Source organism: Solea solea, chromosome 3, assembly GCF_958295425.1.
Source record: "Solea solea chromosome 3, fSolSol10.1, whole genome shotgun sequence".
Lineage (NCBI taxonomy): Eukaryota > Metazoa > Chordata > Actinopteri > Pleuronectiformes > Soleidae > Solea > Solea solea.
The window spans coordinates 325,208-339,763 of record NC_081136.1 but is presented as its reverse complement, the minus strand read 5'-3'; the positions used below and the strand labels follow the sequence as shown (position 1 = coordinate 339,763).

General features: G+C 45.2%; 1 protein-coding gene across 2 annotated transcripts in view; it reads right to left on the bottom strand.

The window, feature by feature from the left end:
- Positions 1–13,855, bottom strand: part of gnptab (N-acetylglucosamine-1-phosphate transferase subunits alpha and beta) — a 15,293-nt gene extending 1,438 nt beyond the window's left edge. Inside the window, exons 1-20 of one of the 2 annotated variants that reach the window (XR_009239941.1) lie at positions 13,588–13,855; positions 12,146–12,231; positions 11,880–11,999; positions 11,335–11,385; positions 10,941–11,143; positions 10,793–10,857; positions 10,567–10,701; positions 4,159–4,320; positions 3,902–4,081; positions 3,603–3,773; positions 2,949–3,072; positions 2,639–2,854; positions 1,606–2,561; positions 1,213–1,412; positions 908–1,127; positions 705–818; positions 534–619; positions 355–453; positions 101–268; positions 1–13 (exon numbers count right to left, since the gene is read on the bottom strand). The exon at positions 1–13 is cut by the window's left edge and continues 355 nt beyond it. Coding sequence is in view for 1 of the 2 variants with exons in the window: in XM_058625486.1 (XP_058481469.1) it covers positions 101–268; positions 355–453; positions 534–619; positions 705–818; positions 908–1,127; positions 1,213–1,412; positions 1,606–2,561; positions 2,639–2,854; positions 2,949–3,072; positions 3,603–3,773; positions 3,902–4,081; positions 4,159–4,320; positions 10,567–10,701; positions 10,793–10,857; positions 10,941–11,143; positions 11,335–11,385; positions 11,880–11,999; positions 12,146–12,231; positions 13,588–13,749 (3,518 nt within the window). In the remaining variant the exon portion in view is untranslated. The remainder of the gene's footprint in view (positions 14–100; positions 269–354; positions 454–533; positions 620–704; positions 819–907; positions 1,128–1,212; positions 1,413–1,605; positions 2,562–2,638; positions 2,855–2,948; positions 3,073–3,602; positions 3,774–3,901; positions 4,082–4,158; positions 4,321–10,566; positions 10,702–10,792; positions 10,858–10,940; positions 11,144–11,334; positions 11,386–11,879; positions 12,000–12,145; positions 12,232–13,587) is intronic. The other variant, XM_058625486.1, reaches the window with a different exon arrangement.
- Positions 13,856–14,556: the final 701 nt, after the last annotated feature.

The following is a 14,556-nucleotide window of genomic DNA, read 5'->3' as shown; positions in this document are numbered from 1 at the left end:
ACAGAGTGTTTCTCTGCTTCCACACACACACACACACACACTGAGGTCAGCTGCAGGTGAGAACACAGAGCTGCTCAGGACAGTTGTGTGAAGCACGTACCACTCCTGGAGCTCCTTCATGTGCAGGAACCTGTTGCGATATTCTCTGGGCAGCTCAAACTGGGACGGCAGTGGAAACATGGACTCGTAGAAGTCTCTGAGCACGGCTTTGACCGTGACTGCGTCTTTGTGGCTGTGGTCAATGTTATCGTTCAGACAGATGAACTTCCTGTCGGACACAAACGTGACGTTAGAGTTCAAGTTAGAAGACAGAGGACAGACGCAGGACAGACGCAGGACAGACGCAGGACAGACCGGGGATTCTTCCTGATGTCGTCCAACTGTCCGACCACGTGAGACACGTTGGTGCGCACCATCTTGAACGCGATCTCCTCCTCTCCCATGATCTCAAACCTGTAAGAGAGGAAACGTCTGCAGCGTTAACGTGCAACACGAGGACGTTGGTGTTCATACTCAAACACTCAAACACTCACCTGTATTTATTCTGGTCTTTGAAGGCTTTCTGGATGCGATCAGTGATGGTTTTGCAGTGAAGGATGAGGCCTTTAGTGACAGGAGGCTGCACATGGAAACACTTCATTCAGCTCACGCAGCAGCTCAAGTCTAAAGTCATGACTCTTTCATGACAGACTCAGAGGACTCACCATGCTGGGGTCATAGTAGGTCTCCTGCGTGGGGTTCACCAGGTGCAGCTGGGTCAGGTTTGTCGGGAGAGTCTTGGAGCAGTTTATCAACATCTGCTCCAGACCCGTCAGATCCTACAACAATCCCACGAGGAAACTTTAAAAAACCACAACGATGCTTCACTTCAACATCTAACGAGTCTTTTCTTACAGTGAGGACCGACCTGGAGGCTCAGCGGGAGCTCGTGGATCCTGGTGGCGAGCGTTCGAATCTCTCGGTCGGACAAAATGCCCGAATGATCCGTGTCGATCTCGTCAAACACTTCAGAGACGTTGAGCTGCTGCTGAGCGCTCATCAGGAAGTAAAAGTAAGAAAAGGCGAACTGCATGTCCTCCGAGTGACGGACGCGGTGAGCTGACGTCTTATCGAACTCATCTGGGAACCTGAAAGAAACACAAGAATTCACCTTCACCCTTCAAGGAAACATCACACGTGTCCAGAGTCCTGAGGAGACGAGACGAGCCTCACGTGTCCTGCAGCTCCTGCATGATCAGCCGGTCGATCATGTGAGGCATGTGGGCGGGGACTTTGCGTGAAGTGAAGCCAAACTGGCCGTTGAGCAGCTTGTTCACGTAGCGGAGCGAGTCGGCAAACGTGTCCTGCAGCTTCCGGCCAGTGGCGGCGCCGTCGCTCTCATACATCAGCTCTTTCTGCAGACGCTCTTCCTCCTGCAGTCCACATAAAAACAACATGACAGCAAAGCAAACACCAACCCTACCACATCAATAATACATATGTGTATGTATATACTGTATATACTGTATATATACACACACACGTATATATACACACATACATACAATAATACAGTCGGCATAAACAACATGACAGACTCCACAGAGACGTGCAGGTAAAACTCACCTCAAGTAGTTTGTGAAAGAACTTCCTCCTCTCCCACGGCAGGAAGCCTCGGTCAGAGGAGGTGAAGTGTTGGAGTCTCCTCCCAACGACAACATCGCCCTCCTCCTGACTCTCAGCACCTCTGACTTTAGAGAGGCTGTTCAGCAGTTTGGAAGTCATAGGTCGTTCAATGGCAGCAGGAAGTGTAGCTGAGGCAAAGTCTCTCTTATGTTTATCGTTAATCTGGACTGGGATTAGCGGCGTGACGTCTGAGTCTTGGTTTTTCTGAACAGGTTCTCCAGGTTCCTGCTCTTCCTCCAAATCTTTCTGGGGTTTATCTTTGGCTTCAATGCCCTGCTGCATCTGAGCCAGTGTGTGGTAAGGTCTGAGGAGTTCAGCCATCGTGAGGTTATAACCCTTCTCAGTGATGTCACCGGTCAGAAGCTTCTGCTCCAGCTTCTGCAGCTCGTTCCTCACAACAGCTGGTAACAGGGTCACGTGGACCGCAGGAACCTCGATGAAGACCTGAGCGTCATCGTGTGGCGTCTTCTTGATCTTGGGACCACGTTTGTCTTCGGGAATGTCTGAAAAAGCAAAAACCGGCTCTGGAGTGGGCGTCGGCTTCAGCTCTCTGTTGGCGTCTTCACTCAGCGCCTTGGTCACGTTGGCCTTGGGAACCTCGCGCGTGTCCACAGCGACGCTGAAGGTCATCGTGAACTCAGTGTCGTCTTCTCTCTGGAGAGTGAGGTTGTAGTGGACCTGGGTGGCGTTGTGACCCGGGTACAGCAGCAGATGAAGGGTCTTCCACTTGTTGGCGACGGAGGTGTGGCGGACCACCGCGCTGTCGCTGACGTGGGCCTCAGAGACTCGGCGAGCAAGTCTCTCAAAGCTGAAATACGGCTTTATCTCGCCCACGGGGAGGACGTACAGACTCTGGTCCGTCAGCAGGGTCACATGGTGCAGCTCCTCAAAGTGCTCTACAGACGTCACGGTCAGAGATAAGCATCAGACTCTTTCACTCTCACGTACCAAAGACTCTGTAGAGGAAACGTACCTTGGCCACAGTCGCCCACATCAAAGCCACAGGACAGGACGTTGCACGCCTGGTCACAGAACTTGTCCGCCAGCCACGAGTTGGCACAGCCCTGGTTGCAGTAGGACGTCCCACCCAGACCTCCGACACCACCTGGAAACTGCCACACCTGTCCACCAGCTTCACCGGCTCTGCCATTACCGAGCCCCACCCCGAACCGACTGTTCCCGGCGACACCTGCAGGACACAGGTGCAACAACACCTTATTAATAATAATAATGAATTATTATAAATATAAAATAAATAACAGTGTCGGACGTGTTCTCTTCACCCGAGCAGTCGCCTCCGTCCCAGTCACACGCAGAGTTGTTGCAGGTTTTGTCACAGTACCCGTCTTTGATCCAGGATCCGGGGCAACCTTCAGCACAGTTGGGAACAGGCCAGGTGAGATAAACCTGCAGAGAGGACCAGATCCACATCAGATCCACTTCAGATTCACATTGGATTCACATCAGATCCACATCGGATTCACTTCAGATTCACATCAGATCCACTTCAGATTCACATCAGATTCACATCAGATCCACATTAGATTCACTTCAGATTCACTTCAGATTCACTTCAGATTCACTTCAGATTCACTTCAGATTCACTTCAGATTCACTTCAGATTCACTTCAGATCCACTTCAGATCCACTTCAGATTCACTTTAGATTCACATCAGATTCACATCAGATCCACATCAGATTCACTTTAGATCCACATCAGATCCACTTCAGTATCACATTCAGACAATTCACTTTCTCTGAACACTACTGCCCTCTAAAGGTCGACCCACACATATTTTTCTTTCTAATTCATTCATTCCAAACTGAAGAGTCAAAAATCAGATTCTAAAGTCGGGATTAATCATCCTGAAACTAAAGCGATCAGTGTTTCAGATCCTTCCCCCTGCTAATCCATAAGAATTAAACAGAATCCACACCTTCTGCCCCTTGGAGTGGCTGTAGAAGTCGTCGGGCCAGACGTCTTTGCCGAACATCACGTCGTCATTGAGGTAGATGAACTTCTGTGAGAGACCTGGGATGCGGTGGATGTGGGTCTCTATCGCCGGAGAGCTGAAGGTGGGCAGGTGGCTGTGGTTCAGGAAGATATCCTGGAAATCAAATGGAATCAATCATTTCCTCATCATTGACTTCAGTGGAATATGAACAATATAATATAACAAAGCAAACATCATCACTGGAAACTGTTCAAATATGAAAGAAATCCATGAAAGAGGACCTGATGTGAGACCACAGTGATTCTGGGGTTGTCCAGGTTGAGCCAGGAGGGAATCTGTCCGTTAGTGATGATGAAGATGTGCCGCACCCAGGGGGCGTGTTTCTCCACCGAGCGCATGGAATAGCGCAGCTCCTCGTTGTCCTCGAATCTGCTGGCGGAAACGTCTTCGTCCTGTTTGGACTGAAGACACCAAGAAAGATGAATAACATTGTCGAGTATAGTGCCGACCGACGTGGACGTGTTTTTTCCAGTCGTACCTGAGAGATGGCCGTGAGGTCCCAGAACAAGTAGGCGGGGCTGATGGTCAACTCTTTGCCGTCCAGCGTCAGGTTCTTCTTGGCCTGCTGCGTCAGCTCAGAGAAGTCCTGCGGGCTGTTCAGGTGCAGCAGAGCGATGCTCGCCTCAGAGTACAACTCAAACTGTGGGACACAGAAACGGCAAAGTTTCAGCCTACACTTCCCACAATGCAACTCAATATGAACACTTGGTACAAAGTCTTATACAGTAATGACTTTTCCTCTAGCGCCACCTTGAGGTTGACACTTTTTTACGTGTATAAATATGAGAGAATTAGGACAACAACGATGTTTGGTGACAGCTGAGCCGAGCGATGACAACATGAGACGTTTGTCTTTTCTATTAAATGTTCTGTGAATGATGTCGTGTGTCGCCGTGGCAGTTTGTGATGTCATCACTGGTGTGTGATGTCATCGTCTTCACATACGAGTGACCTCAGGGTCACTCGTATGTGAAGCATCGGAGGACTCCACGCGAGCATGTGCACTTGGTATTTGTTGCCTCTTTAGGACCTTTACTGGCATGATCCCTGACCTCGTCAGGACCACTTGTCCTCATGGGGATTAGAACCTGGTTCTAATGAAGCATAAGCTCATTTCTGAGGAACTGGTTTAAGTTTAGGTCAAGTTTAAGGACACCTCTTTGTTTAGGCCGTGCAAATGAATGGAAGTCATTAAAAGGAGAGCTGCACAAACCTGTGTGTGTGTGTGTGTGTGTGTGTGTGTGTGTGTGGCCGACTCCGCCTCTCCTCCTTCTCTCATCCATCAAACTCTTTAACATCCCAGAATAATCCCGACCTCGTCTCCCTCCATTGTCCTGAACGCTGAAGTCAAGCGTGCGTGACACGAGCTCGTGTTCAGACGGTCTGTGGTTTTTAGCCGAGGATAAACAACCGTGAGGTCCAGTGAGGAGAAGAACGCTGACCTCTGTCTAAACTAACCCTAAACCTTTACTAACCCTTACCTAAACCTTTACTAACCCTTACCTAAACCTTTACTAACCCTTACCTAAACCTTTACTAAAACTTACCCTAAACCTGCTGATTTTTCATCAGTGACGACTCTTTAACGATGTTTAACAAAAGTTTAACGTCCACACTAGAATGAACTGATATTTTTGTATATTTGAACAGTATTTTATATTTACTTCTGTTTATTTATTTATATACACACACACACACACACACACACTGTAAAACAGCTCATTATAACCCTGTCAAACAGAAGAAAATCAGCTGACAAAAACCTACAAAAATGAATATTAATGAATATGAAAAGTGTTTAGTTTGCTTTTGTTTGAGTCAAAGTAACAAAGCACATGTTTAACAAAGACTGAGCTGCATTTAGAACCCAGAGAGAGACGCAGTTACAGGAGCAGACAGATACAGCTGCTCCTCACTCCTCTGTTAATCAGTCCCATGAGGATTCTGCTGTCACTACACTTCACTACAACACTGTGTGATTAGTAAGAGAAGAAACTTTGCTGCTGGGGTCAACGATGAGAGATCCTTTCAAAACAGCTGGACTGAGACGTAAGAGGACGCCTGAGACGTAAGAGGACGCCTGAGACGTAAGAGGACGACTGAGACGAAAGAGGACGCCTGAGACGTAAGAGGACACCTGAGACATAAGAGAACGACTGAGACGTAAGAGAACGACTGAGACGTAAGAGGACGACTGAGACGTAAGAGGAAGACTGAGACGTAAGAGGACGGCTGAGACGTAACAGGACGACTGAGACGTAAGAGGACGCCTGAGACGTAAGAGGACGCCTGAGACGTAAGAGGATGACTGAGACGTAAGAGCACGACTGAGACGTAAGAGGACGACTGAGACGTAAGAGGAAGACTGAGACGTAAGAGGACGACTGAGACGTAAGAGGACACCTGAGACATAAGAGAACGACTGAGACGTAAGAGGACGACTGAGACGTAAGAACGCCTGAGACGTAACAGGACGACTGAGACGTAAGAGGACGGCTGAGACGTAAGAGGACGCCTGAGACGTAAGAGGACGGCTGAGACGTAAGAGGACATAAGAGGACGACTGAGACGAAAGAGGACGACTGAGACGTAAGAGGACGGCTGAGACGAAAGAGGACGGCTGAGACGTAAGAGGACGACTGAGACGAAAGAGGACGCCTGAGACGTAAGAGGACGGCTGAGACGTAAGAGGACGCCTGAGACGTAAGAGGACGCCTGAGACGAAAGAGGACGGCTGAGACGTAAGAGGACGGCTGAGACGTAAGAACGCCTGAGACGTAACAGGACGACTGAGACGTAAGAGGACGCCTGAGACGTAAGAGGACGCCTGAGACGTAAGAGGATGACTGAGACGTAAGAGCACGACTGAGACGTAAGAGGACGACTGAGACGTAAGAGGAAGACTGAGACGTAAGAGGACGACTGAGACGTAAGAGGACACCTGAGACATAAGAGAACGACTGAGACGTAAGAGGACGACTGAGACGTAAGAACGCCTGAGACGTAACAGGACGACTGAGACGTAAGAGGACGGCTGAGACGTAAGAGGACGCCTGAGACGTAAGAGGACGCCTGAGACGTAAGAGGACGGCTGAGACGTAAGAGGACATAAGAGGACGACTGAGACGAAAGAGGACGACTGAGACGTAAGAGGACGGCTGAGACGAAAGAGGACGGCTGAGGACGGCAGAATGAGACGACGTAAAGAAACCACAAAGCAACACAAACACATAAGAACAGCGAGGACAGAGGCTAATTCATCTCGGTCTCCTACAAACCAAGAATCAAACAACTGTTCAGCAGAGTTTAAGATGACATCACAATATTCCTTCATGATATTTATAAATGTATTTATGATGCAAAACAAAAGTGAAAATAAAGAAAAACAAATGAAAAACATGTTTTTGGACAGGAGAGGAAACAGGAGCAGCTGTGAGGCACCGACGACGCTCCACGGCTGTGACGACTCTTTCTTTATGTAACATTAATGTTATGTTACATTAATGTGTGTGTGTGCTCACTCCATTTGTTTATAATGCTTTGTTTGCATTTGCTGTTTAGTTCATCTTTTCCTCCCACGTGACACAAACAGATGATGTATGGAGGACAAAAGAAAGCACATAGAAATAAGACGAGTGAGGTAAACACACGCGTACACGACACTGGTGATAAAAGCTCGTGAACATCATCATCATAACGACACCACGTCTGTGAGTTTTCCCCTCAGTGTAGAAGCACCTTTTAAAGACATGATGAGATAAAGATAACACTTTGATCTGCAGAGGAAATGAGTCTTTGTTGTCCACGGTGTTAACAGCTGCAAAATAATCAACAAACAAAGTTTTGAAACGCAGATGATGGGGGTTCAGCTTTCATCAGCGGGGACGCGGCACTCTGACACCAGCTATAAATACTACAGCACAACCTCCCCCTCTCCCCCTCTCCCCCTCTCTCCCCCTCTCCCCCTCTCCCAACCTCCACACTATGCACGTCACCCCTCTTTCACAGAAGCAGCCCGGCAACACCAATACCTTGAAACCCAAACTGTGCATTGTGTGGCAGCCTCTGTCGCTAGAATCCCACACACGCCAAACACACACACACACACACACACACACACACACACACACTTTCCATTCTACATTCTGAACCCTGAGTGACTCCACATGTCCCCCCCGTGTCATCTCTCTGCTCCCACTTCACTCCCTCTATTTCAGTCCTGCAGCAACATTTCCACTGTTTCCACGCAAAAAAACATCATCTCCGGCCTCCAGACAGGTGTGTGTGTGTGAGTGAGTGAATGAATGAATGAATGAATGAATGAATGAATGAATAAGAAGGTGAGAGGGCAGTGTCTGTGAGTGCAGGGAAGGTCAGTAAAATCCCGGCTGACCTTTCACCTGTTGGCGCCAGTTGCTCTTAAGTTAACCCCCGCAGCGCCGCAGCTAAGGTTACAGGCAGAATAACGCTGGTTATTATCACATGACCTGCCACGCCCACATATGGGACAACTGTGTATGAAGACGACGACGATGAGGAGGAGGTTGATGACGTGTAGGTTAACAGCATTTAACCTACACGTCATCACTCACACAGCTACAGACTGGAGGGTCTGAGTCGTGTTTATGTGTGAGCTCCACCGCAGGTTCTATTTTCCACGACTTCACTGGAACATCGAGAGCCCAAAGCTTTGGGGTTAAGGAGCGACAGCAGTGACCCGGGTTCACTTCTCTCTGCTCCTTCACTGTCTGACACATTAAAAACAAACAAACACAAACGATTGATCGTTCATCAGCCTGAGGAACCTCCAGTTATCAGCCAGTTCATTAGGTACGTCTGTTCACACCAACTGAGCGAGGAACCAGGACAAAACAGTGACTCTTAACAAACTCAACGCAGCATGGTTATTGATGCCCGACAGGATTAAGGTCAGAGGTCAAAGGTCAGACTGGTTTGACCTGATACAAAAGGCAACAATGGTTGACATTAAGCAGGAGGTCAGATCTTTTACAGCAGCAGAGACCACAGCACGTTTATTATTAGGCGTGTACCTAATAAAGTGACTAGGTCTCATTGTGCATAAATGCGTCACTGAATCAAACATGATATGAAATGTGGAATATTCTGTGTATGTTCAGTTTAGATTAGAGTTATACGTGTTTACTGTGTGAAACCTAAAACAGAGATTATTAAGATTATCATTTCAGATTAACAGCTTTCAAATAAATGAGTAAGTGAACTTGAGGTTATTCTGTAGAATGTTAAAATACATTTTCCTACTTTTTATTGCCGTTCTTACTTGTGTTCAATATTTGTTGTTGTTTTTGATGCATGCTTTGTCTTCACGTCCATATTTGTTGTTGTATTTGCTCCTCGACTGTTTTTACCTCACTGTTATTATCCTTTTATAAATCACCTGACTTTACTTTGTCTTGTTTATTCAGTGAAGTGTTCTCATAGAAATGTAGACATAAATGGAACCATGACTATTATTAAAACTACTACACAGACAACAGTTCATAAAGAGACTGTTGACACTGATTGTATTTTTCCACTAATTGATCATTAATCCTCATCAGCCGCGTGATGATGACGTGAATCATGTCAGGACGGAACAGCTGACTCGCGGTGACACTCGGCCTTTCACAGTTCTGTTGTCCTGGATTATTTCACAGTAATCCGCTCTCATTAGTCACATTCTTCCCTCTCAAAATACACGCCAGCGTTCTGGTCAGACTAAATTATTAGATACAGCGGAGCGGAGCGGCAACACAGCTAAACAAAGGCTCTTTATCCACAACACAACACAACGCTTTGAAATACAAATGTCACGCACAACACATCATGCAATAACACTTATAGATGTATATAATGTACATTATATATAAGTGTAAATATATACACATACTTTCATTTACACTTATATATATCGTACATTATATACATATATAATGTACATTATATACATATATGTTTATATGTATATTATATACATATATGTTTATATGTACTATATACATATATGTATATAATGTACATAATATACATATATACATATACATATATACACACACACGTATATATATATATATATATATATATATATATATATAAATAATGTACATTCTATTTTAACTTGGTGTTAATATCTTTATATATTGTACTTATTTGGTAATGCATGTTTATTATTTATTATCTTTACTGTCTTTGCTGCTGTAATGATGTCAATTTCCCCACTGTGACAAATAAAGAACTATCTTATGTTATAGATTTGTTTTAGGACACTGCAACAGTGACATCTGCTGACCAAATGAGTGAAGTTCACGTGAGAAAACCTCTGCAGAAACAACCCCATAATCTGTCGTCCTGATTATGACGTCCTGGATTCTTTTTTAATGTTTCCATCGTCTTCTGGACCTGGAGAAACCCTCCATTATTAGTATTATTATATACAAATATATACATAAACAATATAAACTATAATACTGTAGGTGGAATAACCACGAAGAACTGAGACTTTTCAAAATAAAAGCATTCCACTGGCATTTTAGATTATTTCCAGAGACTGAGGTCACGACCCACACTTTTCTTTTTTTTAAATACATTTGCAGATTTCCTTTCCAGCCTTTTCATGAAGATTTATGTTTTATGTAAAGAGTTGGAATTCATTTATCAAACACGTGTCTCCGTTACACACAAACTAAGGACACGTGTCTCCGTTACACACAGACTAAGGACACGTGTCTCCGTTACACACAGACTAAGGACACGTGTCTCCGTTACACACAGACTAAGGACACGTGTCTCCGTTACACACAGACTAAGGACACGTGTCTCCGTTACACACAGACTAAGGACACGTGTCTCCAGGCAGTTCCATTGTTACCTGTTTGATCTTGTTGGTGATGACCGCGGGGAGTTTGACTCTCAGCTGCTCTGTCTCTTTGACGGACGCGGGGAAGCCGCTCAGATAAGCCAGAGCCTGGAGGCGGATCAGACCTGGAGCTTCTTTATCTGTCGTCTGCAAAGAAAAAACACACAATCAAGACACAATCAGCTTCAGACGTGCCGCGCGATTCCGTCGTCATGGATACGATGAGTGATGAACTCACCAGGTAACATCTGGACACAGAGAAGTGGTGCTCTTCTTTTGACACATCTGTATAAGCTTTATCAGCTGGAAGAATCACAGAAATGGAGATTGTGAATCAGAATCAGGAAGTGAGCAGTGAGATGGATTCTTTTTATTATTATTATTACCATCCGCCTGCAAATGGAAGACGAGCACCGAGGCGGCGGTGGACGGGTGGGTGGGTTTGGTGAGCAGCAGCAGCTCTTTGGCAGCAGAGAAGGACGGGAAGAGCGACGGCAGCTCTTTGAGGGTGACGTTGGCGGGCAGCGCCGGGTCCAGCACCAGCAGGGGCGCGACCACGCAGTGGGACAGCAGACATTCTGGCTTCACACTGAAAACAAACACTTCACATTACTTACACATCAGGCAGGAGATGAGTCAACAGGAAATGTTGCCCCTCTGTGTGTGGAGGTGTAAACGCAAACAGGAAACCTCTTTAAAGTTTCCATCAACGGCTTCTTTACGTCACATGCACTAACAATTATCCTCTGTAGATTCTTTTCTCGTCTCCTTCCCACTCACCTGTCCTTTGGCACGTCCGTGGTGTCACTGGCGTTTCTGCCCAGTCGTTCCCTGTGTGCAACAAAGCGGAGAATTCAACACTCTCAGCACCACTTTGATGCTTTTGTCTCCATCTTTGTGGCCAGTGTTTGTTTATGTGCGACCCCTCGGTCACGATGTAAACACAGTGACGGAAAGATCACAAATCTAAATCCATCATCTTCCTCCTTTTTTTGTGAAGCTTGAGCTGATGAAGAATCACCACATTAGAGCCAAAGAAAAGCTTTTCTACTTAAAAATAGAAAAACTTTGCAATGTGCAAACTTAAACTGAATTTTCATTTTCAGCCCAATTAAATTTGAAATATATATATATTTATATACATTACTCTTTTTAGTTCTAATGCTGTGTTTCTCCTCAGAATTTCTCCAACCTTTGACCCTTTGGCGATGATAATGCTGATTGTGACTGTAATTCAGATTAGCGAGATAAAGGCTCTTCTGTAATCTGACAATCTTCCCTTCTTCAGCCGTGCAGCATCAGCGCGAGCACACAGCCACAGTTACCTCAGGGCTCTCTGTTCCTCCTCCAGCTGCTCTTTGACCGTCTTCAGCTCCTTCAGCAGAGCCACGTCTGTGCCGTTCACCCACGTGTACACCACATCGATAGGCATGGGCAGACACAGCCTGCAACAACACAAGGAATCAAACCCTCAGATCACTCACATACGGACACTTTTATGTGGCGTGAAGAAAAGCTTCTGCAGATATTGAGCCGATAATTACAAAGTCATTTCAAAATGTGTCACATTTATCCATAAACGCTGAATCACCTGCTCTGGAAGGACTTTCCTCCAACATTGTCTCTGTAGGAGTCAAACAGCACGTGATACTGGTCCCGACTCCACTCCACCACCACCTGTGCAACAACAGGATACTGTTGTACTCTTCTCATACTGTACCAACCAATGAAAATACAATATCCAAGTATCAAAGTATGCTCATAAACAGCATTATGACGACATTCTGCCGCGCTGAGGCCCAAAAATCTTCTTCTTCACATGAGAGAATATGTTTTATTTGTGGACATTTTATCACAAAACACGTCAAAACAATGATGAGCAGCTCCATTACAACCAAGGACTGAGCAAGAAACAAATACTCAGAATCAGAATATGTGGTCAATTATTCTTTTTTTCTTTCTGTGTAAAGATGAAATACTCAAATAAAACAGCGTGAAACATGAAGCGTATAAACAATTATTTCCCTTTGATTCCCATGATCGTCTCATGTCTCCACTGTTTTCTCAGTTAACGGATGAGTCGCTTCGGTCCTTGAAACGGTTCAAACCAAAGACATTTCCTCTCACGGTGGAGCAAATAAAGCAGAAGTGAAACCACAGACAATAGATGTCCATTCATTTAGTGATGATTGAATGAATGCAGCCCTCGTTCACACGCTCATCCACTGCTTCTCAAACTTCTGATACAAAATAGCACCGGAGAACATCTGGAGCTCTGAACTCCTTTATTTCTTAACGTTCAAACACAGTGATGACTCTCATTTTTTATTTTTTTTATTATCTTGTTTTTACTCTGTAGCACTTTGAGATGTGTTGTTAGAATGTAAAGTGCAATACAATTTAAATCTATTATTATTATTATTATTATTTATTACTCATAAGATCATTTTGCTCTCATCATCATCATCATCATCTTCCTCACACTTATACTTCAGATACAAGTTAGATTAAGATGTGAGAGATAATGTGACTGTGATTATAGTTATTTTAGTTATTTGTTTCATCAAACTCCCTCCTCTGATCACAAACCCCGGCATTTACACTACAACAGTATTTCCACCAGAAGACTCTCGCCTAGCACTGGTGTTACACGGCACCACAGTTTGAGAACCATGGCATGGCATGGGTCATTGCAGCCCCATTTTCAATTTAACGAACATCCAAAAGAAATCTCTCACACACACACACACACACACACACACACACAGTGTAGTGACTTAAATACAAACCTTCCTTCACAAAACAGGTTATTTCTCACAATTAACTTTGATTAAAGCGATAAATGTGGGACTTGTTCATGCCGGAATGTGCTGGCTACCGTTCAGATTTATGTCACGTGTCAACTGAAGCTCGACAACACACTGTGGAGACACACGGAGATACTGTGGGGACACACTGTGGACACACACGGAGACACTGTGGACACACACGGAGACACTGTGGGGACACACTGTGGAGACACACGGAGCTCACCTCTCCGAACTGGAAGGCGGAAACAATCATGAGGACGATGCCGCCGAAGCAGAGGTAGAGTCCATAGCGGTGGGACAGACAGGTGTACGTCTGCCGCTGCACGAGCTTCAGCACCGAGTTGACGACGGCCATGGTTCTCCGAGGAGACGCATATCGCTGCATTCATTCAGGAAAATAGCGCAAGTTCACGCACTCGACAAAGAAAAGTAAACATCACGCACCTTCCCGGATCTGTCAGCTGACCGCCGTCAGCAGCAAACAGGATAGAGAACCTCCCATTTGGCGCTTTCAGCAGTGACGCGGTCTTCAGCACACTGGCGCCCTCTGTCGGCTGGGAGCCGGGCCCGTGATGCCTTCACGGTCTCTGTCTGCACGGGGACATAATCACACTGTTGTCTCTGAAACAAGGTTGTTGAAGTGAAGGAAAACGAACGAAATAACCAAAAATAAAAGCGTTAACTGAAATAAAAATAAAAAATACGGTTTTATAAAAACAACGATAACTAACTGGAACTGAAAAGGTGTGTTTTTACAAAACTAAAACTAAACTAAAAGTGTAGTCACAATATACGTAGTTTTCTTGTCTTTGTAAATGTATCTCATCCAAGAGTGTTTTATTTATTTATTATTTTCATTCATAATAAAATATTATTTTACAGTGTGTGAGTGAAACATAACATTTGTTATTGTGTTACATCTAAGTGATGTAACACAATAACGTCTTTTATTGGATTTATCGTTAAAGCCAAAATCTCTCCTGAGTTTTTTACTAAGCTGGAGAAACTGTTTCTCTCCAGTGATTCTGCGCCGACTGCAGCTTTAAAACGGGGAGGCTGCAGTTTTTCTGGTTTTGCTGAGTCATGAATCTATATTAAATATGTAATGCAACGTCGAGCCAAACTGGGCTGAAAAACAAAAGAGCTAAAAAAGAGATACAGGGAATAAAAACTGCCCAGTGGTAAATACCTA